Genomic DNA, 19,810 nt, shown 5'->3' with positions numbered 1-19,810 from the left:
TTCGTTAACACCGACGTTTTACGGCAATGAACGATTCCGTTTTGCGACGTTCTCGCTATACCTGCCTATTTACCTGACGGTCGTTTCATCCATTACACGTTCTGCACCGCGAATTCTTCCAGAGCGAGAGAGCGAGAGAGAGAGAGAGAGTGAGAGAGAGAGACTGCAACCACGAATTCGACGGGGTATCGTCGTTCTTCGAACACGCGTTACGCGCCGTGTTACGTACTCGTACATGTAGCGTCGTACTACCGCTGTGTCGCATTGTAGCGACACGTGCATCTCCAGAAATGCATTTTTCAGCAGAGACGCGCGTGTACGCGAGAAACCTTGGCGCATAAAGGATAGGCGTACGTAGGTGAATATACATGTAAAGCATGGTAGAGAGCAAGAGCGAAGGAAAGAAGCGGGCTAAAAGAAGGAAGGAAAGGAAGGAAGAAAGAAAGAAAGAAAGAAAGAAAGAAAGAAAGAGAAGGAAAAAAGGCTAGGCAGGCGAGTGTCGAGGAACAGACACACCGGTTAAAAGCAGTCGTGGTGAGCGGAGTCGAGCCAGGAGAGCCGGGAGAGCTGGGAGAGCCACGCAACGCCAGTCAACTCTCAACTCGACGACTCAAGTGGTAGGGAACATTCCTTCGCTACGGCCACTATTTCATCGTTTCGTATGACGCGATATTATAAGACCCCCGCCTGCGTGTTGGCTACTACACGGTGGTCCAAAAGCAAGCATCCACCTGCGACGACGAGTCGTCTTGTACGATACCTGTAGGGAGATACGTTGCCGCGCGCCTCTCCCGCTACTATTCCCCAATGCCTGGCTCTCCGGTCTGCCGATCCACCGATATTTTTCTCCAGTTTAAATCTAAATTACCGTGGAAACGGTACACCGTGCGCTCCTACGCTCGGCAACTGCGACGATTTTTGGGACGACCGGGACGACAAAGTCGAACAGAACGCGCAAAGAGATCGAGTTTCGACTTTGCTTCTCTCCTTCTCTTTTTCTCTGTTTTTATTTTTCTCTCGTTTCTTTTTTCTCCGATCGAGGATCCGTGACTCGGACAAAAAACGGCAGCAAAAATCTGACCGTCGAATTCTTGCGTCTTGTCATCGTGGTCTGGGTCGAGGCGCGCTTTTGACATTTCCCTTCCAAATACGTAACGAACTGAAAGCGACACGGTTCCGTTCCGTTTCTACCGTGTGATCGACGTTAATACCATCGGGAGAAATATTTCGCGTCGCTACAACGATCACGAGAACGGGACGAGCATCGGCATCAAAAGATATTAATAATTTCTTAACACGGCGCGCTTTTAGCGCCGCGGATACCAGGAAGCTTTAGTCAGCCGTAATGTTGAGATTAAAAATGATTTATGATACATCGAACGAGGAGATAGCGAATATCCAATTGGAATTTATGATGTAATTGACTAAACGGCAGATATAATAGCAAGGCGCGACTAATACGAGTATATTCGATGAAACCGTAAAGCTCATTATCATCGACGTTGCTACTTCGTAACGGAGTAAATCGTTTTCATCTCTCTAATAAAATTAGACTAATCTTCCGATGTCTGGATCGGCAAGTCGCGTTATCGGGCTCGGATAAAAATAGGCAAAGTACGTTGCAAGACGTGCCCCGTACACGGTCCTTGCAAACCGACGATTCTCACGATCATGCGCGCAATGTCCTTTTGGCTGACGTCAGGTATTAAGTTTCGTGCCTCTAAGTAGAAATCCAGCAAGGCGAGAGGGCTGACGGAAGAAAGACAGGAAGGGTCGATACGTTGAATTATTTTATTCGCGTCTCGTTGTTCTACGCGTGCGTAGCACGCCGCGTTACGCGTAATTCGTCCGGGTGGAAATTCGCGCTGGTTGCTCTTTCAGCTCGATGAAGAGAGAAGAAAATCGGAGGAGAAGAAGGGAAGAAAAGGGATAACGCGTTTCGAAACGATTGTCAAAAACGAGGGAATTAGAAATCGGCATAAAATAGATGCGGTGCGTCGGTCGCGCGAACACACACTGTTACGAAGAAATCGGTGTACGTTCGGTGGCATCCACACGAACAGTCGAGCGAACAGAGTAGAGCAAATTGGAGTTCTGACAGGTTGCAGTGGGGTGTCCCACTATCCAACGGTGCAGAGAAAACGGATAGGGGCACCCCAGGATCCCAGACACCTATAATCGTACGGGCATAAAGTTGCCCGCTTGGAAACCTACGGTTCGGTCCACGGGGCCGCGCCGCGCCGCCGTACTCGTTATCCGGACTCGAATTAAATTCGAGACCTTTTCCTTTTTCTCTGCTTCATCGAGAGAACACAATCTTGCACCCGAAGGAGACGGGAGGACGTCGCGCGGTGCGATATCGAGAATATAACGTTGCTCGTTTAACATTCGTCCTTGCACCATCGCGCGACGACGCGACGAATGAAAAATTTATAAGCTATTGCATAATCGTAAATCACAACGCCGCGCCGGGATATTAACAACGACCTCTCTCTGCCTTTGCAAATATATACACGCTTACACGAATCGCGTTCGTATTGTTTCCTTTATCGATGTCGCAACAGGCCGGATTCGCGTTGAAATTCGAGCGAACGGATGTTTGCCTGTCGCGTGTTTAGGCAGAATGTTTGTAAACGCGTTGCAATTTGACAATACGAGGGACGCGATAATTCGGTAAAGCGGAAAGATATCGATGCAACGCCGCTGAAAATAAATATTCACGTAAAGCAGCGTTGCGAAAGAGAAGGAAACGGTTCGTGGCCAACACGGGGATATTAATTTCATGGTATACCGTTGCGTTATAAAAATAAATTACGAGCGAGAAACGAGCCGTCCCTGCTGCCGGATTAAGTAACGAAATGTTCCGAGGACATTTCCATTGGGACCGACCGCGGCCGCGAGCCAGCGAGCGTCGATCGTTCGTTCTCGACCGACAGCTATCGGTCGTCGACGGGTATCGTGGTCGAGCGAGCCCGTGCAAGGAGAAAAACGACTATAAATCGCACATGTAATACCGCTATCAACGTACATTACATGGATGCCGCGTTGTTTGATAAATCGCTAGATGCAAATTGCGTGCGTCCGACGATGAGAGTGGATTGGATTCGGTTTCTCGAGTATACGCGATTAGCGTATAATCGGTGTGTACCGACTGCTATTTACCGCGACAATTTCCATTTATCGGAGTAACGTAAACGTAAGGGTACGTCGCGCATCCTTAATAATCTCTGGTAACGACGATATCGCGCGTCTAAAATTGCTATTCCGTCGGCGAGAAAATACTCGTAATCGTAAAGCGGTGAAGTTAACGCGACGTTAACGTATCGCCGGTGCGTAAAAAGGATTTTCTCGTCGCGTTCCGTGGAAATGCAACCCTCGTGGCGCTCGACCGTTTACCGAAAATTAAGACGTTCGCTCGATCGTCACACCGAACGACGCGACAACGCGCTTCGAGGACAGCCTGTCGCCTAAACGAGGAATTTCGTTTTTCGCGCTGCCGGTGTCTGGCGTAGCCGCTGCGCTTCGCGTCGCACCGCGCCGCGCCGCGTCGGGTCGGGGAGTGTCTGGTGGCGCGTCAACGCGCGATGCCAGCCGCAGATATCCCGGATATATTTTCAACGATAATCTGGTCGCTAATAAAAATCCCGTTTAATATCGCATCCCCGTGCGTTGTACGATACCATAACGCGCGACGTTCCACACTCTTATTGTTAACGAGAAGCAGCGACACGATTTAAGCGCGTGCTTTTGCCGGGGCAACTCGAAGGGAAACGGGGCCATAGGAGAAAAGCAAAGGGGCGAAGAGCGCGAGCGTGAAACGAACCGCGCGATTCGAGTCCACCGACCACGAGACTATCGATTAGACGAGATCGAGGGAAAGCGGAATGCGCGTAAGCGTCCACGTAGGTCGAAAGAAGTTGTAGACGTACGTGGAAAATTCGAGCGAGCGTTTTGCGCGAACGTCGCGATCGTGTCAACGTTGATGTATCTGGAGTAGAGCATTCCGCAGGCGCGGGTTTGCGCGATATCTACGCGAGAAACTTGTTTCATCGTGGCACATTGTTCGAGACAGGAAATCGATACGCAAGTTCTCCGATTCCATCGGCTGTAACACGGTGTTCCCGGGCTAATGTTAAAGTTGCTCGCACGGAAATGATAGACGCGTCGCTAAAAGTTGAAATTACAAGGTGCGCGGCGGATCGACCGGTATACCGTTAACGTTAACGCTTGCTATCGACGCACGATGGAAATTTGGTGGAGGGGCTGGTTGAAAGGGACGAGCGCGCGAACGCGACTCCTAGCGATCTAATCGCGGTCTCGGTTGATTTAGATTCGTTGGAATTACCTTATTGAATCGGTACCTGTTGCGAAAGTCGTAGGTATCGCGAGGTCGATTAGAAAATGAAACCGTGTTCTCTGGACGTAGCGCGGGATTCTCGCGATATAATTTCCGCCCTGCTATCGGTTATTAGATAAGTGATAAGTGATAAAGTGGCGAGAAAGATGACGGGCAAACGCGTGGCCGTTTATAAAACTTACCAGCCGTCGTCGCCTATTAACGTTCGAAACGCAAACAGGATTTATACGACGCTTCCAGTTATTTCCGAGACGTTAATTAAGACTTTATAAATCATCGCGCGTATCCTCGCCGCTCTCAGCGTTTTCCTCTTCTATTTTCAGATCGTTTTGAATTCGATGCACAGATATCAACCGAGGATACATTTGGTACGCTGTCGACAAACGGACGACAACAATCTTCGTATAACCGATCTTCAGAAGGAGGAGCACAAAACGTTCATATTCCCCGAAGCAATTTTCACCGCGGTGACTGCCTACCAGAATCAGTTGGTGAGTATACGTGGATACTAGTTACGTATACGAGCTAGGTATTATACGCGAGACGTTACTCGATTCGATCAGAAACTCGACTAATTTCGTAACACGCGCCGTTGCTCTCCGACAGCCGTAAAGCGCCACGGCGAACGCGGCCTACCTTTTTATCACGAAATTAGTCCAGTTTCTTCGCGGTTACGAACGCGCGATTCCAAATGAGAGTCGGTAATTACCCAGCGTGAACCGATAATGTTGCAGATAACCAAGCTGAAGATCGACAGCAATCCGTTCGCCAAAGGTTTCCGAGACTCGTCGAGACTGACGGATTTCGATCGGTAGGTAGAACACACGCACCGAACGTGTCGTACTTACGTTTGCCAATCCAGCATGGTGGATCGATTCGTTTCGCGCATATTTCGAGCCGCGGCCGTGCGGTACGGTGCCGTGCCGTGCGAGCGAAGCGATCATTACGCGCCATTATAACGTCGGCACCTTAATCATCGTGCCGGCCGAATTATCGCGCGATCTTTTAGATCTCGTTAAAAGTGGAAATTTATACAACGCTAAATGTCGAAGGAGAGGCGCGTTTGATCCAGAATAAGCGTGCTCACGGACGCTCGATTTCCAGTTATCCGTGATCATCTATCTACATGAACGACGACGCACCTGCACTCGCACTCGCACTCGCACTCGCACTCGCTCACCTTCTCTCCTCTCCGCGTTTACGGCCGGGGCGGATACATGCGTGACAGAAAAGAACTTTTTCACCGGCCATGCGCCGCGTCAAAGGATTATCGTTAACAGCGACAAAGTAACGTTCCAATAACCGGCGTTACCATTAATCTTGACAGATGGACGCTACGTCGTTATCGGACATTACGTTCGTTGGCAAACAAACGATCTCGATTAATTGCAATTTCCTCGCTGTTCTGTCGTTCCCTTCCTTCGTTCCCCTCTCCGCTCCTGCGTTTCCTCTCTTTCTTCGTATGCACGCACACTCTCGATATCCCTTTCGACGATTCCCCCCCACATCTCCGAAATTCCAGGATATTCCACGAGAACTTTCCGACTTGGGAATGGACGCGTCGCTGCGCCGGGCCGTTACGCGACTGGAAAACTTCTCTCCGCCGATTAAAACGATTATTCGGATCGTTTACGTTCGATTAACGAGTACGAACGACGCGACTACTTGCCTGAAACTACGCCCACCGAATCGTTAAACTCTGGCTCTACCGATATCCGGATCGCGCTCGCAAAGGTTTTATGCAAATGGCCTACCGTGCGTATACCGTGTGTATACCGTGTGTACGATGCACTGGCGTGTGCGAGCAAACGTGTTAGGTGCAGACGCGCGTCAGTGTGTACCGGAGAATCGATAACGACTACTCAATAAAGTCGTCTTGTCTCCGGCAGCACGCTCCTTCCCAACACTCGTGCTTTCGCCTCGCAAAAACGATATCGAGCCCTGAACGCACTCACTTAGCCGTACTTACATATTCATTTTTTCCTCGCGTTGGTTCGCATCGCATCGCATCGCATCGCATCGCATCGCCGGAGATCGCATCGGCAACGCGTCGCGGCCGCCGTCTGCCAAACACCTGCTTCGGGGTTCGTGCAAACGATGCGATTAAATAATTTGTTCGCTCGTAATGGAGCAACGATTAAAAGATTTTAGGGCCGGGGAGAACGCGCCGATCTAATTAGAAGAGTCGTTACCGGTATTATCGCCGTGCAGATTTGCAGAGGGACGCGATCGAATCGGCAGCGTCGCGACGTTTCGGATCTCGAGGACGAGGTGGGAAAATGAGGTGGACGGGTCGCGGACGAGAATCGAAAACGCGGACAAAGCACGGAGTTTGGAGCGACGAGTCACGAGAGAACCGTATGCCTGACAGGAATTCTCGTTCTCTCGGGACCAGCGTACGGTCGGGCGCGGCGCAGCTCGCCGGTAATCACGTGCAAATCGGAGGCGTGTCGAGGCTCAACCGGAAAGTCCTTCTCTCCGCTAATGCGTTCGACGCGATCTTCGATGCGCTTCCGAGAATGGAAGGGCGTGTTTCGAGCGTTTGGAAATTTTTCGTAAACGTCAAACCGAAGAGACGGGATCAACGAAACGTCGAACCTGTTGGACAACCGTGTCCCGTGGTGTCTTTCTCGAAACTCGTCGACTTATCGCCGATACCACGAACGAATTCTCCCTGGGAGAAAGAGCGACGGACTCGTGCTTGGTCGATCGACCACGCTTTAATGACACGGCAGTTTGGAGAGGACGATCGTTTGAAAATCACAGTCTGCTCTAACGCGACCCTCCTCAAATCAGCACCTGCCTAACCGAGATCACGAAAAATCTTGCCCCGTCATTCCATCGTTCGTCTCACCACCGTTTAGACTTTACCCTTCCTAACGCGATCGCGATAGCATCTCGGACGCGATCGAAATTGCCAATTTTCTGAGAAAACGTCCTTTCGTCGCGAACGTCGCGAGAAAAGTCATCACCGTCGCCGTCGCCGTCGCCGTCGTTGTCGTCAACGGCGGTGATCGAGCAAGCGAGATAAAATCGGCAAACGGTTGGCGACATTCGCGTGATTTGGAATCGCGCACGAGCGCTCGACAAGAAAGAATTCGTGCTATACGAAAGAGAAAAACGCTCGTCTCGGCGCGGCGTGGCACGGCGGTTCGCGGCAGTCGTGTTCGGCTGCACGGATGCGGCTCTGGCGGCGTCCAGAGTTAATGAGAGAGCGGCCGTACGGGGCAATACGGCGCATGCTCCCGCCCACTTCACGCCGCCGCTGATAGATAGATGCCCCTTCGGCCCTTTCACCCCTCTCTCCTTCTCACACCCTCGGCCTCGTCCTCACCCTCGCTCTCACCTTCGTACTCTCTTCTTCGTCTCTTTCTCTCACCCTCGCTCTCATCCCTCGCTCTTCTCCCTTTTCCAATTCGCTCTTCCTCTTTCCTGCTTCCCTCCTGCCGCAAAACCCCGATCCTCTTTCTCCGTCGTCGCTGCCGCCGTCGCTGCCGCCGCCACCGCCGCCGCCACCACCACCATCATCGTGGCCGCGTTCGCATACGTGGCCGCAAAAACCTCCGAAATCGTTCTTATAAAGATATTACGGTAACTGTGAAAATTTAAGAACCATTTATAAAAACGTGGCTGTGCCGTGCCGAGTCTCGCCTCGTCCTCGGCTTCACCGCGCTGCCGCCTTTCGTCTCTTCTCTTCTCGTCTCGTCTCGTCTCGTCTCGCTCCGACTGACCTTGCCTCGCAGGTCCAAATTTACGGCCAGCTGCCGCGTGAAACTCGAAATTGCTCGAACGTCGGGGCATCGAGACGTTCGTGAAAAACGTTCGAACGTATAAACGCGAGACACCGATTCGCTCGCCGGGGGAACGCGCCGTACCGCGGCAACCCGTACGTCTCGACGAGATTGGGGGAAACGTCGCGTGGAAAAGCGAAACGAAGAACGAGCGAGATTCGCTCGGTGCACGGGAGAATCGAATCTCGCTGAAAGAACGGTCCTTTGTTCGTTTTCTCGCGTTGCCTCGGCTTTCGGCGCCGGATCCTCGACGAAAGGGGCGAAATCGGCGAACCGTTGATTCCTCGTCGTTTGCCGAAAGCGGAAAGCCGAAAGCCGAAAGTCGAAAAGAAGCGAAAAGGAGGAGGAGGAGGAGGAGGGTCGGTGGACGATGTCGGCGAGGATGCCAACGAAGGAGGAGAGAAGGGAAAGAGAGCGATTCCACGTTCTTCACTCTGCTGGTTCCGGAGGGCAAGGAGGGCAGGGCATTCATCTATATTAGCTTCGAGAGCGGACGGCCTGTCATTACCGCTGCCGCTCTGGCCTTCTTCTTCCTCTTTTTCCTCTGGCAAACTCTCCACTCTCCTTTTCTCTGTTTCGCGCGCGCTCGACCCTCTCTCTCTCTTTTTCTCTCTCTGCCTCCCGGACGTCCTCGAGCGAGAGGAAGATCACCCTGCCTCGTTCCTCCGTTTCGCGTCCACCGGCAGAACTAGCAGCATCAACCCTCGGCAACTTGGACAGCTCTAACCGATACCCAAAGTCCTCCATCGCTCTGGCCCATTAGCCGGCCGCATTACCAAACTGCCAGATGGGGACGGACGAAGACGGAAAGACGAACGCGCGGCGCGAGAGCGACGCAGACGAAACAAGAAAGGACCGGGGAAGCTTCGTTCGGTGGCCGAAGAACGCCGCGGAGCTAATAACCGCCGTTTAAAACGCGAAAACAAAGGTCTTGGCGTGCATCGTCGGGATTTTTTTTTTGGGGGGGGGGGAGGTTTCGATGATGCCGATGTGATGGCGGCGGTGTGGGAGTAACGGGAGCAAGAGACGGTGTGAGAAATGGAAATGAAAACGGGAGAGGAGAAATCGGCGATCGAGAAAGACGAAGAAACGAGTGGAGCGGTACGTACTAGCTGGGCCGACGCCGTATATCGGCTGGCTATCCAACGCGTCAGGGTCATTACCGGATCATTACCTTCCATACCTACCGTGCGACGACGATGATGGGCGGCCGGCTTGCGAGCTCCGAGAGAGGAGTCGAAAGAGTGTCGGCCTCGCAGCGGTACGCGCGATCTTCGCTCGCTCGAAAGCGGCCGAGAGATCACTCACACTGGCGAGCTACTCGCCGTACGCGGCTTCCACGTACGATCGTCGGGCACGCACACGATCGCCGTTAAGGCTCGTACCTGTGACTCACACAGAACCGGCTCGATCGCGCGTCGGACCGCTCGGCGGCAGCCGGGTAAATTACAGGCTCGACCGTATTTTGCGTTGTTTTGTTGTTTTTCAACGCGCCGAAAGGAAATGAGCGAGCAAACGCGTCACGCCACCCCGAACCTGCTAATTTCTATTCATATTTTATGGCTATTAATTTCTTCACTGTTACACTCGCTCTTTCTCTGCCTATTTCTCCCTTTCTTTCTTCTCTTCCTCGCGCGCTCTACCCGTTTCGCCCCGACTTCTTTTCGAATCTTCTTACCCGTATTTCAGTGCGATCGCACGCTCGTTTCTCATTTACCCTTCTTCTTTTTCTCCCCATCTCCGTTCGTCTCTGGCTTCCCTCCTCTTCCCGTTCCTCCGCTTTTTCTCTCGCTTTTCCGACCACTCTCCGCGCACGCTTCGTCCTTTCACGCATTCCATTCGCCGTCTTTCTTCCCGTTTAAACCGTGCGTATTCTCGTGCGTGCTGCGATCGATCCACCACGGATTTCGCGTCCCGACGTTTCGCGCGAATCGAGAAGGACCGAGATCCGAGAGATCGAGGACCGAGCTTCTCTCGTCCACGTCATTTTCGTTCATGGGATGCGTGCGATAGTAACCGAGGCGAGTAGAGAGAAAGAGAGAGAGAGAGAGAAAGAGAGAGAGAGAGGGAGAGAGAGATAGGGAGAGAGAGAGAGAGAGAGAGAGAGAACGAAGCCGCGTTGCTCGATGAACTATCTTCGACCATCAGTGGGGTGTAACCTATTATTATCTACCACTTACCTAATGCCCTGTGTCAGCCTCGGGGTAGGCGGAGAATAACAGGCTCCCCGTTCGATGGAATCCCCTCCGCGCGCGCTCCGCTAATATCGCGAGCTCCGTTAAAACGCCGAAGCGTTTCACGCGGAATCGAAAGCACGCTCGCGTCAACCGGAAACGCTTCGATCGGCCGAGCGTCATTTCGACCTTATCCTCGCGAGAGAGGTCGCGCTTGAAATCGCGCGAGAAACGACGACGTACTTTCTCTTACCCTACGTACGCATACGCGTCGCACGTAGCTTCGTAGGCCTTTGGTCGCGTCGTGACGATTCGCTCGGTCGAAGGATAGCGGAGAGCGAAGGAAATGACCGAGGAATGCTCGATGCACGGGAAACGATCGACCACGCACGGCTACGTTTCGAGCGACGTTCTCGATCCGTTGGGTAAAACCGATCCGAGTATCGGATCGTTGTTTATAGATCGGCCATGTTCGAAGGGCGTAGCCGCGGTAGTCGTGGACACTTTAATGGGTAACAGCGGTGGCCTCTAATTAGAACGTTTCGAGCGTAACCGCGCCATTACGGGGAAAACGCAGACTCGTCAGATCGACGAGGAATATTTATTGCTCGGTGTAACAATTACAGGAGGGCCGGCATAGCACGAATAGTAATAGGCGACCGCCTCCGGCCGCTCTCCCGTCCTGGCCAACAACCGTAATTAGGGCTTTTATTGTCTGTACATAAGGAAGCTTTATGAAAACATTAAGGATATAATTCAAGGCCGGGAGGCTACAGCGCGTCGTGAATTGCAACCAGGGTTAATGCGTATAGAGATTCTCTGCTGCGTCATTTCCGCTTTGCGTACACAGGTGCAACGTTGGTAGTGCGCACGCGCGCGCGCCCGTGTCTACGTCTGTCGCTGCGACGCGACGTTCTGCTCTGGCGTGCCGCTCGTCTTCGCGGCGCAGACTTCGCTCCGCCGATCGCTCGCTAGTCGCGTTCCTCGTATACCGCGTGCGAGTGGTATCGGCGAGCTTCGGATTCGATCGTACGTGACGACTAATAGAGTTCGGCCGTTTGACAGCGATATTTCAAAGGAACGAGAAGAGGAATGGCCGTGGACGCGGCGCGGCGGTGTGTGGTCCCGCACGTTCGAGCGGACGGCGATTAGCCCCGGGCCCCCTTCCCCCTAATCCTTCGCCTTTTTCAGCCGGGACTCGTTTCGTCCATCCCTTCGCTCTTCCTTCTTTCTTCCTTCCTGCGTGCTTCCCTCTCTTCGTTCGTCCGTTCGTCTCCGCACGGTGCGTCTCGTCTAGAACGCGCGTTTACGCTTGCGTGGCGCGGTAGCGGCTAAACGCTCGAGATTTCTCCCGTTCGAAAATCCCATTTCGCTGGCATCGTTCGTCCGATGGCGTTTCGCCGCGGTGGTCGACAATTCGCTACGGACCACAGTTTCCAGCTGATCCTACGAACGCCGCGTCCTTCGGTGTCGCGTTACGCGTTAAGCAGGCTATAGTCGGCTGGTAACCGAGACTCGCGAACCAACCGCTCGCCGGAGTCGTCGTCCCTCTTTCACCCTTCGCATCTCCTTCGCTTCGTTCTTTCGTTTCGCCCTTTTCCCCGACCTTTCATACAATTTATACACACACGCGCACCACCGCGTTCGCGTCCTCTCTCTTATCTCTCTCTTCCGGTCTCTGTCCTTGCGACTCGCGTTGTCTCTCGATCGTCGCGTTCGGTTCGATCGCCGATCGTGATGGAGCTGTCGCGTGACGGTTCAACCGGTGATTTAAAGCGGTCTACGACAGCCGCTGGACGAACGACGGAGCAGATTGGACTCGTCAACGAGAGATCGAGGCAGCTTGCGCGGGATTAACAACACTCGATCGGGGAGGTTGGAGGGGTGGGGAGGGGAAGGACCGTGTGGCTCGGAGGCGATTCAGGGCGAATGACGGGGCGCCGGACGAGACAGCGTGAAAGACAATCTCCAGACGGTCCGAGGTTTCTCGAGCTTTCGAGGAACCACCGGATGATCGATAGGAGGTATCATCGTCGAGGAGGCCGCGGTGAAATTATCCGACGAATTGCTGCTCCGGTGTCGGGTTTTCTTTTAGCCACTCGACGGTGGCCCGAGCCTACCGAACCGCGTGCCCCCGTCCTTCGCCACCGAGATCGTTTTCCTCCAGATCAACGCGGGTGGGTCGGTCACGTCGGGTGGCCGCCGAGCTACAGAGAGCCTTCTATGTCGAAAAGTTGGCCTTTGGATTTTCAGTATGGGAAATCCCTTCCTGCTCGGAGGCAACGAGAAACGAAAGAGTCGGCTATCGGCCGATCGGAGCCAAGCGTCTCGTTGTCGTCCACGGCGGTCACAATGAGGTCTTAATCACGTCGAGATAGTCCCAACGATAATCGCACGATGTTTACGTACCACTCCCGCGTGTAATCACGAAAGTAGGAAATGACTATGCAACGTGCGCGCACGACTTCGCAATGATACTGACCATTAATTATCGCGAATATCACGCGAACGTCACGAAGAAGATGCCAGACATTTTGATCCGCGGCCAGCCAATAATTCGCTCGTTAGCGTCCTGCCAATACCGGCGACCGATCGTTTCCAACGTACAATCGGCCGTAATTAACCCTAATTAAGCTGGCGTCTAATGCACGAAATCATCCATCACGTTACCCCGCCGTGGCTCCAACTCCGCGAACGTCAATGAGAAACTGTCGCGTCGTCTTAATTATCCACGGACCTTCCTCTTCTATCCGCTTATCTCGTTCGTCGTTTCTCTCTTTATCCGCGTGAAATCTCATCGATTCATTCCCCTCTAAATGCCACTTAATGCCGATAACGTCGATCGGTTAATCACGAGAACGCGTCTCCGTCTCGTTCTTTCTCGTCCTCGTTTTCCAGTCGCACGCTCTTCGCGTTTTCTCGTGGCGATCGCGAGACTTTTGTCTTTTCAGCGGCAAGACGGAGCCGACGCCCGCGTTCGCACGGCGAACATCGCGACCGAACGAAATTCATTTATTTGGAAGGATAGACTGCCATATAGTTGGGCCAATATTCGTTCGTTATACCTCAAAAATTACTTTTAACGATACTCGAACCGGAGCCAAAGCTAAAGATAACGCGACAACGAGAAAGAGAGAGGCGCGTGTCATAAAGCAACGGCCAGAACCAATTTCTTGGAAATGTCGACAAGAGTGAAAGAAAAGTCAACGTTATCGGCGACATCGTCGGCGCGATTACACGTTGCGTGGCAATGGGGTCGGGAAAGCTCGGATCGCTTCTGAAGAAGTCAACACGAGAAGTCGAAGGATTACGTACGAAACGAGGTCACGCGTTAAGGTTAACCAACTACAGCGGAGGAGGATCATTAATGGTGTTATTCAAAACTTTGAAAGGGAAAAGAAATTCAACGATTTTTCTCCTATTTCTCAGCGTTAACGTTCTCGAGCTACGAAGAACACGATCGTGATTGTGATCTAGCATATGCGTAGGACACGAAAGCAGACAAGGTGACTACAAATCGGAGGAACGTATGTCGCGTTCGCTCAATTACCATATTATAGGTACTTAGATCGAAACGGGATCCGTACGACACCTGCATAAAAGAATTTCTAAAGCCCCTACGGAAGACGACTGAGAACGAAAGCAAGCGTTTTGTTGCCGTTATTAACGCCACATGTAATATGTTTCTGTGTAAGGTAACCTGCGAGTCACGCGCGCTATCGATCGACGATATGGGCCAATCCTCTAGCAAGCAAGGAAACGAAAGTATGCTTTTGTTATGACAGATATGCATCGAACGACGCTTGATCGCATTAAGATACATCTTATTAACGACTCGTCGCGATGAAAATCTGTTCGGATCTTCCAGCATCGGAGTAATCTTACGATCGCAAATAGCTCGAGACCGTCCGTGAATAGGATCGATTTCGACTTAAATAGGAATTAGTCCGTTTTTGGAAAAATGTATTTTTCTCGGCTAATCCCTTCCACGTGTTGGTTTTCGGCTGTTTTCAGAGATCCGATGGAGTTGATGGAGCAACAGTTGGTGAGGTGCGGCGTGGCGCCGGTCAGGTTGTACGAGCATCTCGCGATGTCGTCTCCGGCCGCGGCGGCAGCAGCCGCGGCTGCGGCAGCGGCAGCCGCCGCCCTCGGTGCTCAGCAACATCAGCAACAACACCATCAACAGTCGCAGCAGCAGCAGCAACAGCATCAACAACAACAACAGCAACAGCAGTCGCAGCATGAGAGCTCGGCTCACGCTTTGCCCCCGTGGATCGCTCCGTCGACGGCGCTCCTTTACGGAACCGTCGGCCAAACGCACCCGGGAACTAGGCCGGCGACCGGAACAACGTCTCCGTATCCGACCGCGGCGACTACCGCGTCTTTTCCCTACCCCGCGGCCCTACCCTGGCCTTGGCAACCACCACCTCCCGTCGCCATGATATCGCGAAGATCTCCTCCCAGCGCGACCGCCGCCTCCCTCAGGTACACCCCGTATCCTCCACCCGCAAGCACGCCTCCGCCATTAAGAACCCGTCCATCCACCCCCAATTAGCGATCCTCCTTCGACACTTTTCCTTAACGATATCGACGCGTTCTGCCAGCCTACTCGTTCTGTTGGTCGCGTCAAAACGATTTGGACAGCCGATGGAAGGTGTGGTAAACGCGGTGCAGCCAAAGAAGAAATCCTCGAGCCAAGGTTTTGCGCGTCGATCGGGGAAACCGCTGCTCTGTTGCGACGCCCGGAAACGTTCGCGTAAACGTTATGGCACGGATGATCGCACGCGCGGGTTTCGTCGATTTGTACAGAACGCCAGGCGTCACGCAGTTCGGTTTCTCGTCCTCTCGACGTGCGAGGAGGAAGCATCCCGAGATCGTCATCGCTTCGTCCAGTGTTATTTAAGTTAGCTTTAGAGAAACGACCTGTACTTGTTTGCTCTCTGTGTACGCGTAATATAACCGGTAGACTGTCCGTCTTTAAATTCGGGAAGCTGGAGGGTTCGCGTAGACTGTGCGCCGGAAAAATTCCCCCTTCCTTCCTTCCTCAATTCCGATCGATTTGTACATAAAATACGCCGAGTCGAAAGATACGCGAAAGGAAGAAAAGCGACGGAGAATGGACATAGACTCGGCTATAGTTGTAATATATACCACGATAGTATTAACGCGTGTTTACTCGAGACGGTGATCTTTGTACATAAAATCTTTTGTGGTAGCGAGTAGCGTAAACGACGTATTCACGATGTAGCACGGATACAAATAAACGAATTTTCATTAACACAGCTTCTTTCATTTTTCCGTTACCAAAGACGAGCGACGTCTCGTCCATTTCCTTTGGAACGACGCGACCGCCGATGCACCGCGAGACCGAAAGAACGGACGGATTTTCGTTGGTAAAAGCTGATCGTCGGTGTCGAACGGGTCGGAGGAAATTCGTCACGAAGCGAATGCTCGACGGCGCGGCGCGCAGACCGACCGTTTCCCGAGGCACGTCGTGGCCGGCTCATCGAGTGGCTCGTCACGCCAGCCAGGCTTCATCGCACCTCCAACTGCCGTGTAATTCCGTTATACCTATCTGAAATTAAATAAATTCATTTCACGGCCTGTCAACGAGCAATTATTTTTAGATGCAGCCACTTTAAGGCCGATTCGTTCCATGACTAACACCTCGCGACTCACGACTCACGGCCCACGACCCCTCGTCCGAACCCAGAAGCACGTCTCGTCTCGCGTATCGCGTATCCCTTGCCTGCCGCGTCCTACCACCGACACGAGAATCGCCACTCACCGGATCGCAAATAACCTTCCGATGCGTCGCTGTCGCTGTGTATCATCGCTATAATTTACGCGCACTCTATACATATATCGCCTCAAGTTACGTCGCCTTTCGAAACAAGAAGGCTGGCTGAGACACGGCCGGTAGTTTGGTCGAGTAGTAGATACAGCCAAATTTATGTTGCTTCGCTATGGACGATTCGTCGAGAAACGCGGTTATCGTCCCTGTTTTCCATTCGCAGTGATCCTGAAAAGCGAACGGTGTTGAGATTCGGCTACGCTTGTTGCTCGACTCGACTACCGGCCGTGTTCCAAGCATCTTTAAATATCATCGGTGGTTTAACGCGCGATTGCGAGGAAACGCGTACGGAGGGAAAGAATGGAGCGGACTGTTGAAAGAAGCGTGGCTCGTGGGAAAGCAGATTTCGCTGTTCCGCGTAATCGAAGGAACATCCGGTGAGTGTGCAGCGGCGTATCGCGCGAAATCATCGGAGGACACGAAGTGTATCGTGTATCGGAGCGGCGTTGGAATCAACGCGTTCGAGCAGGAAGATAAGGAGCGAAAGAAGAAAAGAAAGGTTTCACCGGGGCGCGAAAGCGATCGTGTGTTGCGTCGTGATGGGTGGAGCGAGGTGAGAGAAACAGAGAGGCGGCTCCCAAGCTTGTAATTATGTTGATACGAATGATCTGCGGCTCGCCGCAAACCGACGAAGGAGAAGAAGGGAAGAAGGGGCGAAGGAGAGAAGAGAAGAGCGAAAAGAAGAAGCGCGGCAGAAGATGGAGAGCACGGGGTGGCGGAGCACGAGTGGAACGGGAGGTGGAGGAAAAGAAGGAAGAGAAGGATGAGATGGGGGCGGGGAGATGAAGCCTCTAGCGGTGTTCACCGGCTGCTCTCTACGTGGCCGTTTATCCCGTTCCTCGTCGCTCCTAAACGAAGGAACCCTGTTTCGCGGGCCTCGCTTCTTCAACCACACGGACTCCAGACGGTTCTCTGCGTGTACCGACCATACGCGTTGCTCATCCCCACGCAACGAGTAAACGGCCTTTAGGACCGTGGCGAAACCAGTTTAAGTAGTTAAGCGTAGATGTAATTGATTTCCATTTTACGAGGCTCTCGGGGAAGACGCTCCACCCGCCACTGCCATCACCACCACCACCATCACCACCACCACCACCACCAATACCACCTCCGAGTACGCTGCCACCGCTATTGCCGCCGCCGTCCTCATAACCACCCCCACTATCGCGGTCTCTCGTGAACCGAGTTTGGCTTTCTCCGTTCGTATCCTTCGAACGCATCGATGCACGTTATGACGCGTACAGGATTCGATCTCGCCGAATAGAATCGATTTCCCACGCCTCGTTCCGCCTTGGACATCGAACGTCGCAAAATTCTTGGTCCGATGTTGTTCCATTTTCGCGAGGGCGCGTCTCGATGCTCTTCTACTCTCGAGCGTAAACCGAAATTGGCCCGTTGCTGGCGCGCCATGGCCCGTACCACGATGTCGCCGTGATGAATTGGGCGAATGAATAATGAATGAGTCACGGGTGCACGAATCCAGGCAGCAGGCAAGCAGCCATCCAACCATTCAACCGGGCCGAGGACTAGCCCCGAGGATGTCACGGGACGTGGAAAGGATTTTAATGAAATTCAGTGACAGATGTCCGTCATTCGTAATTCTGCCTCGGATCCGTTCGAATCTTTAATTTACGCCAGCGAACTGCGCTGGCGCGCGCGTCCACGAAAACGCGATGCAGAGAGACGGAGAGTCGATTACTCGCGTGGAAGCGTTCGGGACGCGAGATAAGCGAGTTGGTCGCGCAAGTCGGATCGAGATCGAACGAGCGATGGTAAAGGTTAACGTACCATTAGGGAGCACTGGCCTTCTTCCTTCGTCCATCAACGATCAACGATTAACGCGACGAAAAGGGCCATCTCGTCGATAGCCTGGCGTTTTCACGATGCAACTTCGGTGCACCGCTTTACTCGTGCTACGTCAGCGAGCAAGAGAAGAAAATTCCGAGGCACGACGAGTAGACGCGAAACGACGCGTCGCAAAAGAAGGAGCGGAAGAAAAAGAAAGGGGCGGCCGTTGCGCGCGGTAACGTAGCAGGGAACGAGAGAAAACGGAGAAAGAGGGTAAGAGAGAGAGAAAGAGAGGGACTCGCTGGAGAATATGTAAATTAGGAACTCCGTGTGAATGCGGAGATTTATGGCAGCCCGTACACATTTCTGGCCGCAATAAATATCAGTAAGTAGCGACGCGCGGGACCGTCCGGATCGAGTCCGACGCTCTTTCCAACGAGCTCGCGTATGAGCATACTGTCCCCCCTGCCCCTGCCCCTCTTCTCGCGCCCATTAATATCTCGACGATTTCTGAAAACTACGACGGTACGCGCGATGGTCGAACCTAGCTTTCTCCGAATCGACCCACGACTCGATCGAGAAAATTACGAGACCGAGCAAACGGCTACGCCAACGGGACGGTAGCAAACACCACGGGAAGAAGAGGAAAAGGAAAACCGGCGAGTCTCCGTGGGTGGCTACCGATTCCTTACCTTTTTCTTGGTTTCGCCAGCGTACGCGCCTTCCTTCGTCGACGCAAACCTATCGCGTTCCCTCTCTCACGCGCCTCCTATTGCTTCCTCGCGAGTTACGATCGTCCGCTCGTTTCGACGTTCCCGTACTCGTTCTCATTCTCGATCTCGTTTTCGATCTCGTTCTCGATCCCATTTCAACGGTCATTCGTCGAACAGACAAAGGAGAGAGAGCACGTCGTAGCGCGATTTCCGCTTCCTCGACAAATCTTCGATCGAGACGTTGGCTGATGACGAGGCGACGGGGGGAAAAATTGTAAACGATCGCGACTATCGATAGAAAGGTGGAAACGTTCGATTACAGCGTGGGCGTTAAGAGATTTCACCATGTTTCGATAAGATTTTATTGCTTCCATATTACCGTAAAGTTTACGAGCTACGATACCACCGAGTTTGTTCTACTCGGAATCATCGGGATGGATACGACGCGCGTCGCGTTGCGCTATAAAAGCGATCACGATTCGCAATCGATTACAAATTCACGGTTGTCCGATGCCGTGCAACGATCATCGTCGATCGAATTTGCGTCACCGTGCTTCGACTTCGCCCAGTAAATTTACCGCCAGACGTGTATCACCGTTTTCGTGAATCGCCGCTCGAGTTTCGACGCCCATAGCCGTACACGAGTACACGCGATCTTTCCATCTTCTTTTTTTTCTCTTTTTTTTTCTCCAACTGGTTAAGCATCTGCGAGTCGCGAAGAACAAAGGGCAAGTCAGTTGTTCGCACGACCGATTAACACGACTCGCGATCACGACTTTGAAAAAAAACGTGTACCGGCTTCTTTCTACTTATCGCTCTACACGTTGTTTTTCAACGAGTCCTATTTCGCCCGAAATTCGATCCGAAAGGAAACACGCGCGATCGGTCAACTGGAAGAAAAACACTCGCGATTCGATGGACTCGCGCAAAAGTGTAAAAAGAGAGAAGGACGGAGAGGCGAGAGCGGAGGCAGCACGAGTCGTCACGGGGGAGACGAAGGAAAAAAGAAGCGAGCCGGAGCTGGTTTTGGGAGGGAAGACGTCGCGGGGAACACGATCTCGAGATCGAGAAGCAGGGCGAGGGGGCGGTTATTATTTACAGCAGTCCGTAAGGCGTGTCACAATGGCATTGCG

At 52.8% G+C, this 19,810-nt stretch overlaps 1 protein-coding gene across 3 annotated transcripts in view; it reads left to right on the top strand.

Annotated features, from left to right (window-relative positions):
• LOC139992348 (uncharacterized) overlaps nucleotides 1-15,600 on the top strand; it is a 31,727-nt gene extending 16,127 nt beyond the window's left edge. For all 3 annotated transcript variants that reach the window (XM_072013120.1, XM_072013119.1, XM_072013121.1), the window contains exons 4-6: nucleotides 4,681-4,848; nucleotides 5,092-5,168; nucleotides 14,337-15,600. In XM_072013120.1, coding sequence (XP_071869221.1) covers nucleotides 4,681-4,848; nucleotides 5,092-5,168; nucleotides 14,337-14,877 — 786 coding nt within the window. In that variant the 3' untranslated portion in view covers nucleotides 14,878-15,600. The remainder of the gene's footprint in view (nucleotides 1-4,680; nucleotides 4,849-5,091; nucleotides 5,169-14,336) is intronic.
• Nucleotides 15,601-19,810: the final 4,210 nt, after the last annotated feature.

Source organism: Bombus fervidus, chromosome 11 (genome assembly GCF_041682495.2).
Source record: "Bombus fervidus isolate BK054 chromosome 11, iyBomFerv1, whole genome shotgun sequence".
Classification (NCBI taxonomy): domain Eukaryota; kingdom Metazoa; phylum Arthropoda; class Insecta; order Hymenoptera; family Apidae; genus Bombus; species Bombus fervidus.
This window is presented reverse-complemented; position numbering and strand designations above follow the sequence as displayed.